The sequence below is a fragment of the Ahaetulla prasina genome, chromosome 6 (assembly GCF_028640845.1).
Source record: "Ahaetulla prasina isolate Xishuangbanna chromosome 6, ASM2864084v1, whole genome shotgun sequence".
NCBI classification, from domain to species: Eukaryota; Metazoa; Chordata; class Lepidosauria; order Squamata; family Colubridae; genus Ahaetulla; species Ahaetulla prasina.
In genome coordinates, this window is record NC_080544.1 from 94655281 (window position 1) to 94667876 (window position 12596).

Here is a 12596-nt window from a genome sequence, read left to right on the forward strand (position 1 = left end):
TAATCGAATGTACTCCCTAATACAAGAAATAGCTTTATTCTTCAGGATGTGCAAAAGAAGGAAATATTATGCTGGGATGCGTGTGCAGGCACACCCATATATTCCTTTCTGTGCATATATCCTGTCCTTCTGAATCCAAAACTCTGCCCTGGAAATAATTCTTCAATGGACTTGAATTATTCCCTGCTACCAGAAATTACTTGTTGAAGAAGCAGTAAAATTCCACAGAGGAAGTGGACACCTTCCTTGGGAGAACACTGAAAGAAGTGAAAACATGTTGGGAGTGAAATTTTACACAGCAGCACTATGTACTTACATCCTCCTCAGTGACTCAACATTTCCAAGTGCCAAGTTGGCATGATATTGCATTTATGAACAGAAGGCAATTATGTTATTACACAGGTACACCAATTCAAGCCTACAAAAACAGGTGACAAATTATAATCACCTTTTCAAAACCCTAAAGGGGGCCCCTGCTGACTTAGCTCAAGGGTTTGTTTCTGTTTCAAGTAAATGGAAACTAGGCAATTTCAGGGATGATACACATCAGAAACAGTTCTCTCCTGTAACATCCCAACAGCTAGAAGTAGATATAAACAGCCTCTACACCCATGATGGCGAACCTATGGCATGCATGCCACAGGTGGCACACAGAACCCTCTCTGTGGTCACACCAGCCATCGCCCCAGCCCAGCTCCACCGCGCATGCCTCCTACCAGCCAGCTAGTCTTCAGGACTCTGCCACGCATGCGCGGGGGGCGGGGTACATTCGCTGGGGGGGAGCTCACATTGCATTTTGGGGTCGACTGGCACCCCCACGCCCTGTTTTGGCTTCCAGGTTGGTGCAGGAGGCTTTCCAGGCACAAAATGTTATGTGAATGTTAGAAATGCAAAGATTAGTTGCAAAGTTATTTTTTTCCATCACTGTATGAATGATTGCAAAACAAGGCAATCACTAAATGTGGACTACATGCAGTTGGTTCTGGGCTCTCATAAATTTACTGAATCTTAAACTTTGGTAAACATGTAAGTGATACGCTCCCTCCCACTACATACCCATATTATGACAATATTATATTTGGGGGGATCATATCATGAATGAAAGTGGAGCCCTTCAAATTGCAAATGAACTCTAAAGCTAATTTCTCCGTTACAGTAGTCCTTTACAACACAAGATTCAGCCAATAACACCTTGGTATCACAAAGAACATTACAGATAAAGTTCAGATTGGCTGAATTAGCACTGTTCTTTGACCAAGATTGGCTCAGAAAGTTGTAATTACAATAGCTAGGTTTATATTGTTCTAGATACAAAATCAAAATGTCTTCTTTCACCTAAAAAAACCCTCCAAATATTTATGATCTGGCAACCCAAACACTTTTGAAAACCTCTTAATGTTACCATTTATATATATTTAAGTCAAGCTATCAATTATAACTCACATCACTGATTTGATCTTTCTTTATCGAACAATCATAGAATAACTTTAACTGAGCAGACAAAAGTAAACACCATCTTAAGGTCACTTACTGTTCCATGATAATTCCTGTACAGGGGCATTTTTAAGAGATTTGTGAGATAATCTTCCAGTTGTTTCTGCAAAGGAAATACAGAGATACAATGTACAAAGGAAACACAAATATATCAGTGTAAGGACTGCAACAGCCATTATTAAAACAGGCAGGCAGAAGACGAGCAAAGCACATCCATGAATATCAACTACCATTCAGAAGGCATGATGAAAACTTCTTAATCTCAGAACACATGGACAGATGTAACCATAGTTTCAACTGGAAAACTAAGCTATATTAAGCTAAATTCAAAAATGTTACGCAATTCTTGGAAACCTCACACATAAATTAGCCATCAACAGCCACATAGAGGTAAACTACATTTGCATACCATTCAAGAGCTAAGAAGGAAACAAAATGACCAGAATATATCCTTTCTGGCAACCAGCACAGAGATAAGCAGGGTTTAACACCAGAAAAATAATCAAGCAGAAAACAATACCCTAATTAAGGAACTTTCAAGGAGAAAACCACAACCCCACCAACAGTACCAGGGCAAGTCACTGTATATAAACAGGGAAGAAACCCCACATTTAGTAGCACTGATGATGTTACCTAGTCAGGTAATGAAATGACTGCAAGCAAGCGACCATCTCAGTTGTTGTTATGCAGAATCAAACTAAAACTGCGATGGCGAACCTATGGCACCCGTGCCACAGGTGGCACGCGTAGCCATATCAGTGGGCATGCGAGTTCAGCTTCGGCGCGCATGCGGATGCTGGCCAGCTGATTTTTGCGTCTTCTAGGCCCACCAGAAGTAGGGAAACAGGCCGGAGGGCCTGGGGGGGGGTTGGGAAGGCCTGTTTTTCTCACCTGGCTCCAGGGCCTCTCTAGGAGTCTGGAGAGGGCAAAAACGGCCTTTCCCCCTCCTGCGGTCCTCCGGAGGCCGAAAACAGCCCATTTGACAACTTCCGGTGGGACCGGAGGGCCTGTTTTTTGTTGTCCCCAGCATCCATGGAGAGGACCTCTGGAGACAGCAAAAAATGGGCCCTCCGGTTTCACCGGAAGTTGTCAAATGGGCCATTTTTGGCCTCTGGAGGACCCCCGGGAGGGAGGAAGGCCATTTTCGCCCTCCCCAGACTCCTAGAGAGGCCCTGGAGTCAGGTGAGAAAGAGAAACGGGCCTACAGGGCCATCGCGTGCCAGGAGCGGGAGGGAGGGGGGGTCGTGCACACATGCATGGGGGCACGGTGCATAGAATTATGAGTGTGGGCATAATTTAGTCCATCACTGGACTAAAACAACAATATCTCTTTTGGAGAGAATGACAAAATTAAAATGTTGCATGGGTGATAGAAAGACAGCAAATGGAGAAGGAGGCAGAGGAAATAGGATATGAAGAAGATTAAGCAGGAGAATGATTTATGGAGATAACGATAATGAAAAGATGAGATAATTAACAAAGGAATAATTGATTTTACTTTGCAGGTGAATCTGAGAAATGCCTCATGATAAAAAGCAATCTGAAATAGCTGAAGATTTACATGAAAGGAAGACTGATATTTTTTCACAAGTAATTAACTTTGAAGACAGGAGGATGAATTTAGATTTGCTGAGAATAGGGTAAAAAAGATAAGTTTTTTTTTCTACCTACAACTGCTCTTGGGGAGAGTCTTTTAAATTCAAGATAATCTTTCTGGTAAACAGAGCAAAAAATTGAGAAAGAGAAACTAAGTGGGGGGGGGGGGAACCCATAACAAAACAAAGTCTTAAATCTCCATGACAGGACTAAGCACAAACAGCATGCTTAAAATTGGACTTGGATTTGAATGTCAACATAATCCTTCTTTAGTACTGTACATCAATATGAATTTTATATGCAATGCTTGTGGTCCATTTATATTTATATTTACTGACAAAGAAATAAAGGGAGACCAGTATAGATCTATTTTAAGCTATTTAGCTCTCATCAGCTACCCATACCTTTCTGGGATTCGAACCTGGGCTACCTGCATATTAGGTAGATGTATTAACCTCTAAACCCTGGGCTCGCCTCACTTTGTCAGCAATACCAGGGGAGAGATTAAGAGTTTTTTATCAGGACAACCTGGTCTACCTAAATATGGGACAGAGCATACAACTTTCGCCTGCTTTCGTGACAAACTATTTTTGGGTTGAATTTATATTTACCGACAAAGAAATAAAGGGAGACTAGTATAGAATTGAATTTATATTGAATTTATATTTACCGACAAAGAAATAAAGGGAGACTAGTATAGATCTATTTCAAGCAATTTAGCTCTCATCAGCTAGCCATACCAGTCTGATATTCAAACCCAGGCTACTTGAATATTGAGTAGCAGTATGCTCCGTCCCATATTTGGGTAGACCAGGTTGCCCTGATAAAAAACACTTACTTGTCTCTGCGTTAAAGAAGATAATAATTTGGAGGGTTTACAGAAGAGAAGTCAAAAAAGTAAAAATGGCTAGTTGCAATCCTGTGATCAAAGCTCTATTCCTTTTAATAGGAATTGCATGTATGTTAAGAAAGGGACAAGGCATTGATCCATGATTCTTGATTGCCATCTTGACTTTTTCTGAGACCTCACCTACGACAGATATTCCTAATAAGAAGATAGGAAGTTGTGGAAACGTTGTTTGTTAAGTAGTTATTTAAGACAGCCAATTCTACACCAAGAACTCTACACAATCCTAAATCCGATAATCAGGTAGTTCTCAACTTAGAACCATTTGTTTGGCGATGGTTCGAGGTTACAACAGCACTGAAAAAGTGACGTACAACGGGTGCTCACAGTTGATCACCATTCGTGATTTTTCCAGTGAGCATCTGACAAATAAAGTTAATGGGGAAAGCCAAATTTGCTTAACAACCAAATTATTCACTTAACTGAGTGATTCACTTAACCATGGCATAAAAGGTTGTGAAATTGGCTACAACTGATTCAACTAATGCTTTGCTTAAGAATGGAAATTCTGGTCCCAGCTGTGATCATAAGCCCAGGACTACCTGTAATAATCATTTACTACCAGTGCCTATTCCAGAGACCAGCATCTCCTCAAACTTGCTCAGTTTCTGAATGCAGGCCCATGAACATCAAAAGTGAGGGTACTGCTCGCATTTCAGATGCTGCTCTTTGTTGTATCTTTTGTTCCATATCTCAGATGAGAGAGGCAACCTTGAAAAGATACTCTTGGCCATTGGTGAAATCCAAATTTTTTTTACCACCAGTTCTGTGGGCATGGCTTGGTGGGTGTGATGTAGCTTGGTGGGTGTGGCAGGGGAAGGGTATTGCAAAATTTCCATTCCTAGCCCACTCCAGGGGAAGGATACTGCAAAATCCCCATTCCCTCCCCACTCCTGGGGGAAGGATATTGTAAAATCTCCATTCCCATCCCACTCTGGGGTCAGCCAAAGGTGTTATTTGCCGGTTCTCCGAACTACTCAAACTTTCCACTACTGGTTCTCCGAACTGCTCAAAATTTCTGCTGCTGATTCTCCAGAACCTATCAGAACCAGCTGGATTTCAACCCTGCTCTTGGTCCTAATCCATATAGGCTTTTTACACTTTAATCAGGAACTTGATTGTTATTTGGAAATAACCAACAACAAATGCAATGTTGAACTGCTGGTCCGGTATGACGACATCAGACCGCTAACACGCAGACAGCTGCATTGTCTTCAAACCAATCCCATCTACAGTGGGATTTACAAGGTTTTTAAGTTAGGGGAGGTCAAAAAACAAGCAATTCAAGGATTCCTGGAATGCTACTTTATTGGAAAAAAGATGGAATAACAGAACCTTGAAATTCTATTCAACTCTCGCTCTCTGTCCCCTCCTCCCCACTTCCTCCCCTTCCCTTCCCTTCCTCCTTCATACTAAACAAAATCAAGGGATATCTTTCTCAGGTTTTCCTTCGGTCTCTGGACTATATCATTGCATCTCCAAGTTCTCCTTCCTTCCCCAATTTTAATAGTCTTTACAATACCTTCCTGAAGGAAATATCTTTAGGGTCTAAGTGTCTTGTAATTAAGATGGCCACCAGCACCAGCTTTCCTAGGAATAGCTTCAACTGGTAAACCATGAGTCTAGAACAGAGGTGTCAAAATCGTTGTCAAGTGATGTATTGATGACTTTTTCGTGTTGGAGCCGAAAACTAACATTAACGTTAAAAAAACCCCCTTAAAACTTATTTTTCAGATGAAGGATCTTACTCTTCTACTGGAGAGATGATCTTCTCTGACCATGTTTTCAGAGGTGCGTGGAAGACTCGGCATTTGTCTTGCTTCTCCCCTTTTGACAGTCTGTCTCCGCACAGTGTGTCTAAAAAAATACAACATTGATTTGATTGCATGCACTGGAATGTGTCCCAGCAGTGGCAACAGAAAAAAAATCCTCATTGTTTAAAAGAAAACATTTGCAGCTAATGATTCAAATGCCTTTAATTACTGGGAAAGATAACATAAACCATACATGGATATATTAACTGCATGTGCACCTTCAGTCTTGTTTCTTCATCCACCACAAAATATACCAAAGTGCTACAATATACCTTTTACCACACCTCACTTACATAAATGATTAAGTTCTGTCTTAGCCAATAGACATGTCCAAACAATTAAAATCATAAAATTCATTTGGATTACTGATTGACCTATCTAGAATCACCCAGTTAATTTGGAATCGATTCAACAAAATTCAGATATCTAAATCAGGCCAATTTAGATATTCTAATCTATGGGTGAATTATTATTATTATTATTATTTATTGGATTTATAAACCGCCCTTCTCCCGAAGGACTCAGGGCGGTGTACAGCCAGGATAAAAAAGAACAATATACAGTTAAAATACAATTAAAAAACTTATTATACAGTATGGCCGAAATAATTAAGAATTAAAAATCTAAAAACCCCAATTAAAACCAGAGAGAAAATTTAAAATTTAAAATTAAACAATTTAAGAAAGCCCCGCACGAACAAACAAATATGTTTTCAGTTCGCGGCGAAAAGTCCGAAGGTCAGGAATTTGACGTAAACCAGGGGGGAGTTCGTTCCAAAGAGTGGGGGCCCCCACAGAGAAGGATCTTCCTCTGGGGGCCGCCAGCCGACATTGTCTGGCGGACGGCACCCTGAGAAGGCCCTCTCTGTGCGAGCGTACGGGTCGGTGGGAGGCATGAGGTAACAGAAGGCGGTCATGACATCTCCGAACCAAATCAATCTGGCAGTCTCTGATACAGCTTGACCATTTAAAACAATTACTTTGGTCCTAAAGTGATGACTTCAATCATCTCTGAACTGAACATTCACAATCATTTTTCTAGGTCATCTAGTAGATAGTAGGTAGTAGTAGTACTAGCGGATAGTAAAGAGAGAGCCAGTTTGATGCAGTGGTTTCTAGCATCAAGCTAGAAACTAAGAGACCATGAGGTCTAGTCCTGCCTTAGAGCTGGAAGCTGGTTGGATGATGGTGAGCCCATCGCACCCTCCCATCCCTAACAAGGAGTCAAAGCCAAACAACTTCTGAAATTTTGCCAAGAAAACTGCAGGGATTTGTCCAGGACTCAATACTATCTCAAAAGCACCCAGAACACAGTAGATAAAAGCAAGAGGTTACTTTTTTGTGATTGTTACGTCCATAAAACTTCAACCACAACAATATACGAGCACACAATAGATACAAACTCAAGGTAAACCGCACCAAACTCGATTGCAGAAAATATGACTTCAGCAACAGAGTGGTCAATGTCTGGAATGCACTACCTGACTCTGTGGTCTCATCCCAAAATCCCACAAATGTTAATTTTACTGTTCACTTCACCCCATTCCTAAGAGATCTGTAAGGGACGTGCATAAGAGCACCAGTGTGCCTACCGTCCCTGTCCTAATGTTCCCTTTAGTTGTATTCATTTTATGTATTCAATTCATGCTTCTACTTATATATATTATCTAATATGTACTCGACAAATAAATAAATTAAATAAATAAAATAAAAACTGCCTTCTTAGCACTTTTACTTTTTTGAAGAGAATCTCTATTAGCTGTAGCAGTCTTCTTCAGGACTTACCGCCAAAGAATTTACTAGAATCACAGTGATCACCTGCTTCTCAGCAATAATAAGCAAGCATTATAAGAATTAGTTTGATGTAGAGATTAAGATGCTGACCTAGAAACCAGAAAATTGTGACGATACTTTTAATGTTATGAAATAACAATATCTGCCTATTGCAAGTCCATGGAGGAAGGGCAAAAATGCCAAAACCAATCTAAACATCTGGTTGATTTTGTGATTAACTATAATAATAGTGCATGAGTCTTTGATACAGATGTTTATAAATGCTTTTAAGCCATTGCATATTTTTACTATCTCACTCCCATGTAATCCCAAAGAAACTTAATTACATGAAGCCAATTCTTGGCCTTCTGAAATTTTGGCAAAGATATCTGCAACTTTTTGAAACATTGTGTTCGAAACCATAAAACCTTTGTTTTAATAACTGAAAAACAGTAGTTGTTAAAGCAGGGATAGGGTCAGAACAGTGTTAATATGATCACAACAGCAATGTCTGGAGAGTCTTTAGGGACTCATTAAATATGCTGGGTGACTCCATGGAGACCTACCTACCAAACTCTGGGTTACAGCATGAGTTTATGAGAAATTCAGGTTCAAAAATCTTGCTCGGCCAGGAAGTTAGAGATACCTAGATACCTAGGAAGTTAAGTTAAGAGATACCTAGACAGAAAAAATCCTGAAAAAAATTAATGGTAAAAATTCAGAATCTCCTGTAGTTCTTTGATAGCACCTGCTCAACAAAGCTAGCCATCTGGATGTTTATAATTCAAATAATTACCAATTTTAGATAATTCACTCTCTTTTAGCTTATCCAACCTCATAATATGTTCTTCCTTTTAAAAAATGAGAAAGAACCAACTATGCCATCAAGAAACTTCTTGGCAAATGGTGGTACAGATATACTAAGACTACTGTCGTGCTAAAGCTGATACAAATCTGAGAGAAAAATCACATATCCAACACAACGTGCTGAGCTCTCAACAAATCATAGCATATCACCGGATGAAAACTGGGTAGCCATGAGTGCTTTTCTTCACTCTACACTCCAAACAAATCCCTGTTTAGAAAGATGGCATGCAATCACCTCCGTGTTGGGATGGGAATTCGGATAAAAGCTTTGTATCGAAGGAGTTCTCTATGCAGCTCCTGAAAATGCTTGTATTTCCTTTTCACTTGCCATGTAAACTCTGCATGGGTCAGCTCAATGGTGTAAACACGTGGACTTGGCACCTTCAAAAAGGAAAACAGACATTAAAGACTCAAAGGAAGATTATTTAGTCATTTTCTAATTGTAGCAGCTTTAAGCTGATTCTACAAAGAGTCCATTACTGACCATACAATAGGGTTAGAGCAGGGATGTCAAACACAAGGCCCATGGGCTGGATTTGGCTTGCAATGTGGTTGGATCTGGCCCAGAAAATATAAGGGGCTGGCCTGCATGGCTTCGGCCTGGTCTATCCATTGTGAAGAGAAAACATGCCAGCAGTTTGGAGAGTGGCATCAAGGTGGCCACACCCACCTAGTTGGCCACGTCCAGTGAGTGGCATCAAGCTGGCCATGCCCATCCAGTTGGCCACATCCACCCAGTTGGGCATGCCCGGCTGGCGCCTCAAGGCCAACCATAACCCTGATGCAGCCCTCAATGAAATTGAGTTTGACACCCCCGGGTTAGAGTATTAACCTAAACTCTCATTTAATACAAGTAGTTCTTGACTTATAGGCACAACCGAGCCCAAATTTTCTGTTGCTAAGCAAGACAGTTAAGTGAGTTTTGCTCCATTTTATGACTTTTCTTGCCAAAATTACGTTAGTAACACAGTTGTTAAGTGACTGTGGCTTCTCCACTGACTTGGATAGTGAAACCAGTGCCATATAAATTTAATAATAATAAAAAAAATCTTCTCCTTTCCTTTCTCCCTCTATCTATCACTTTTGGGGAAAATTTATCATTTGAGGAAAAATTTATCTCGATTAAAGGTTAAGATTTCAATGCTAATCATCAGGTGTACCAACTTCTAAAAATGGCGCACAGAAACCTTCCTGAGCAGCCATTTCTATGGATTAGATTAAAAAGCATTTAAACATGGTATCTGACGCTTTTTTTTAAGTTAAGTCTTCCATTAAAAATAACTCAACCCACTAGGCCACGGGTCTGCAAACTTGGCTCTTTTAAGCTTGTGGACTTCAACTTCCAGAGTTCCTCAGCCAGCTTTGCTGGCTGAGGGACTCTGGGAGTTGAAGTCCACAAGTCTTAAAAGAGCCAAGTTTGCAGACCCCTGCACTAGGCCTCCTGCAGCCTTGCTAAAACATGAAAGTATGATTGAGAGTTCAGAGAGAGCTAGGTCTGACCTTGGTTGTTGACGTAAAACGCTCCACTTCTAGAACCCGTACTCGAATGGGACACCCGGTTAGGTAGAGCTGCACGTGAGGCTCTTTAAATCCTTTAGTGTTATAAATGGCTGAGAATGGAATGCCCACTGCAAATAATGAGATGGCCGGGTATCAGTTCTTTACATGGGTTTTAAAGTGCACGTTGAACAGGTTACAGCAAAAGCAGTTAAATGACAGATCGAGACAGAATGGCAGCACAATGTGTCCTTCAGCCAAGCTCCCTTCAAATAAATAAAAGCTCCGGATTATTTTGTATTAGTCACTTCCCCTTTAAAAAAGAAACCAGCCAAAAGGGTGAATTGGAGGGAAATGTTTGAAAGAAAAAAAAAAGTAATACAAGTTTCACAACAAACACTTAAATTAATTAATTGTATGAATGGGTATATGAGGGGCTGAATCTGGGTTCTTCTACTGCGAAACATTATTCTTAGACTTAGAATAACTTTATTGTCACTTTGACTGTACAGCATACATTAAAATGAAATTTCGTTTCCTACAGCTTTCAAAGGGTCACCACCTCCAATATAATATTACATAAACCCGTCAAAATAAATAAACACAAAATTATGCATATACCCACATATATTATATGACATGGAGAAACAACACAGTTCACACTCTGGATCAGATCAGACAGTAGCTTACAGTTTACTAATCATACTTTGATGAATAAAACACAGCTGATGTCGCTCATGGTTTTCTATCAGTTTTTGGTGGCACCTCTCTTCAAAACTGGTAGAGAGTTCAAATATATATCTCTGTCTCCATCTATCATCCTTTCGTCCATCCATCATCTATCTATCTATCTATCTATCTATCTATCTATCTATCTATCTATCTATCTATCTATCTATCTATCTATCTATCTTCTCTACACCTATAGATATAGATATTTGAAGCCTCCACCAGTTTTGAACAGAGTGACACCAAAACTGATAGATAAAAAACCATAGGCGACATCACCCACAGTCAGGGCCATGGAAGTCCAATGTCGTAGTAGCTGTGGGTGATGTCACTCATGGTTTTCTGGTGGAAACTTCATACCACAGGGCCATCAGCAGATTCTCTCAATAACTGTAGTTTCTATTTCCCCTGGCTGAATGTCACAATGGCAAAATGTTTCTTTCGTAGCATTTGTGTAGTACTTGCGTGGTTGACCTCAAGGTCTCTTCCCAGATTTCAGTACAAGTGTAGAGCAACTGGCAAGGCATATAGTGGTTGCCCATTCTGATTATGTGTCCCACCCACCTCTGATAATCAGGGACTCAATGACAGTAGTCTCCACACAATCCAAGACAGCCCACATATAATTGGTATAAACGAAGGAGCTTTTTAACAATGATATTTGATGTTAATTACCATATGGTTTGCATATTACACTAAACCACAGGTTTTGAATAAAACACAGTTGATTGAGTGCCTCTATTATTTATTTATTATTTATTATTTAAATTTTTATACCGCCCTTCTCCCGAAGGACTCTAAGCTCTAAGTCAGTGGTTCTCAACCTTTATAGTGCTGCGATCCCTTTAATACAATTCCACATGATGTGGCGACCCCAACCATAAAATTATTTTCGTTTTGAATTTATTGTGCCTGAAGCCGTATTGGCTAGCGATCTGAACTGCTTGCGATTGCCTTGAGGACGGAGGCATTAAAACAGAGGCTCCTCCCCTATTAAGTTTATCGCGCCTGAAGCCAGATTAGGCTAGCGATTGGGAGTGATTGCAGCTGGCTTGAAAGGGAGACATCAGAGCAAAGATTTCTCTCTTTTTTAATTCATCGCGCCTGAAGCCAAATTCAGCTAGCGATTTGAAGAGCCTGCAGCTGGCTTGTGGAGTCAACCATTGAAGCGCGATTCTTCGACTCGCAAGTATACTTCCCATATTTCCAATGGTCTTAGGCGACCCCTGGCAAATCATCATTCAACCCTCAACGGGGTCGTGACCCACAGGTTGAGAACCACTGCTCTAAGTGAAACACATCACATTACAGCACACTGAATGAACCAGGTCACGCAAAACAACAGGACTTAAGTTGTCTATAGTTAACTTGTTGCACTGATTTCATGATGGCCTTTGGACATGAATAACTTCAGCTAGATAGAAGTGGGAACACTACAAGGATGCTATTCAGCAGGTTCTGGAGAACCGGTAGTGAAAATTTTGAATAGTTTGGGGAACCGGCAAATACCACCTCTGGCTGGCCCTAGAGTGGGGTGGAAATGGAGATTTTGCAATATCCTTCCCCCAGGGGTGAGAAAGTAATGGGGATTTTGCAGTATCCTTCCCCTGTCATGCCCCCCAAGCCACGCCCCCAAGCCACGCCCCCAGAACCGATAGTAAAAAAATTTGAATTCTACCACTATATTATGCGTACGGTTTCTCCTTCTCAATTATTTGATATTTATCTGTCATTGTGTAGTTTATCTAGCACTATCAACCTCAGCCATGGCAATCCAAACACAGTAATTGCTAAATAATGGGGAAGGCCTGAGGTTTTCTGTATCTCTTTCCTTCCATCTAATGGTCATGTGGATTTTTTTTAATTTTTTTTTTGCAATTCGTATCTCGTAGTCCTAATTTATTGCAGTTATTAGCAAAC

The 12596-nt window shown here is 40.5% G+C and overlaps 1 protein-coding gene across 1 annotated transcript in view; it reads right to left on the bottom strand.

The window, feature by feature from the left end:
* Positions 1–12596, bottom strand: part of PLD1 (phospholipase D1) — a 132557-nt gene that overhangs the window by 70852 nt on the left and 49109 nt on the right. Inside the window, exons 3-6 of the mRNA XM_058189149.1 lie at positions 9951–10078; positions 8686–8831; positions 5746–5854; positions 1532–1597 (exon numbers count right to left, since the gene is read on the bottom strand). Of these exons, the coding sequence (XP_058045132.1) occupies positions 1532–1597; positions 5746–5854; positions 8686–8831; positions 9951–10078 (449 nt within the window). The remainder of the gene's footprint in view (positions 1–1531; positions 1598–5745; positions 5855–8685; positions 8832–9950; positions 10079–12596) is intronic.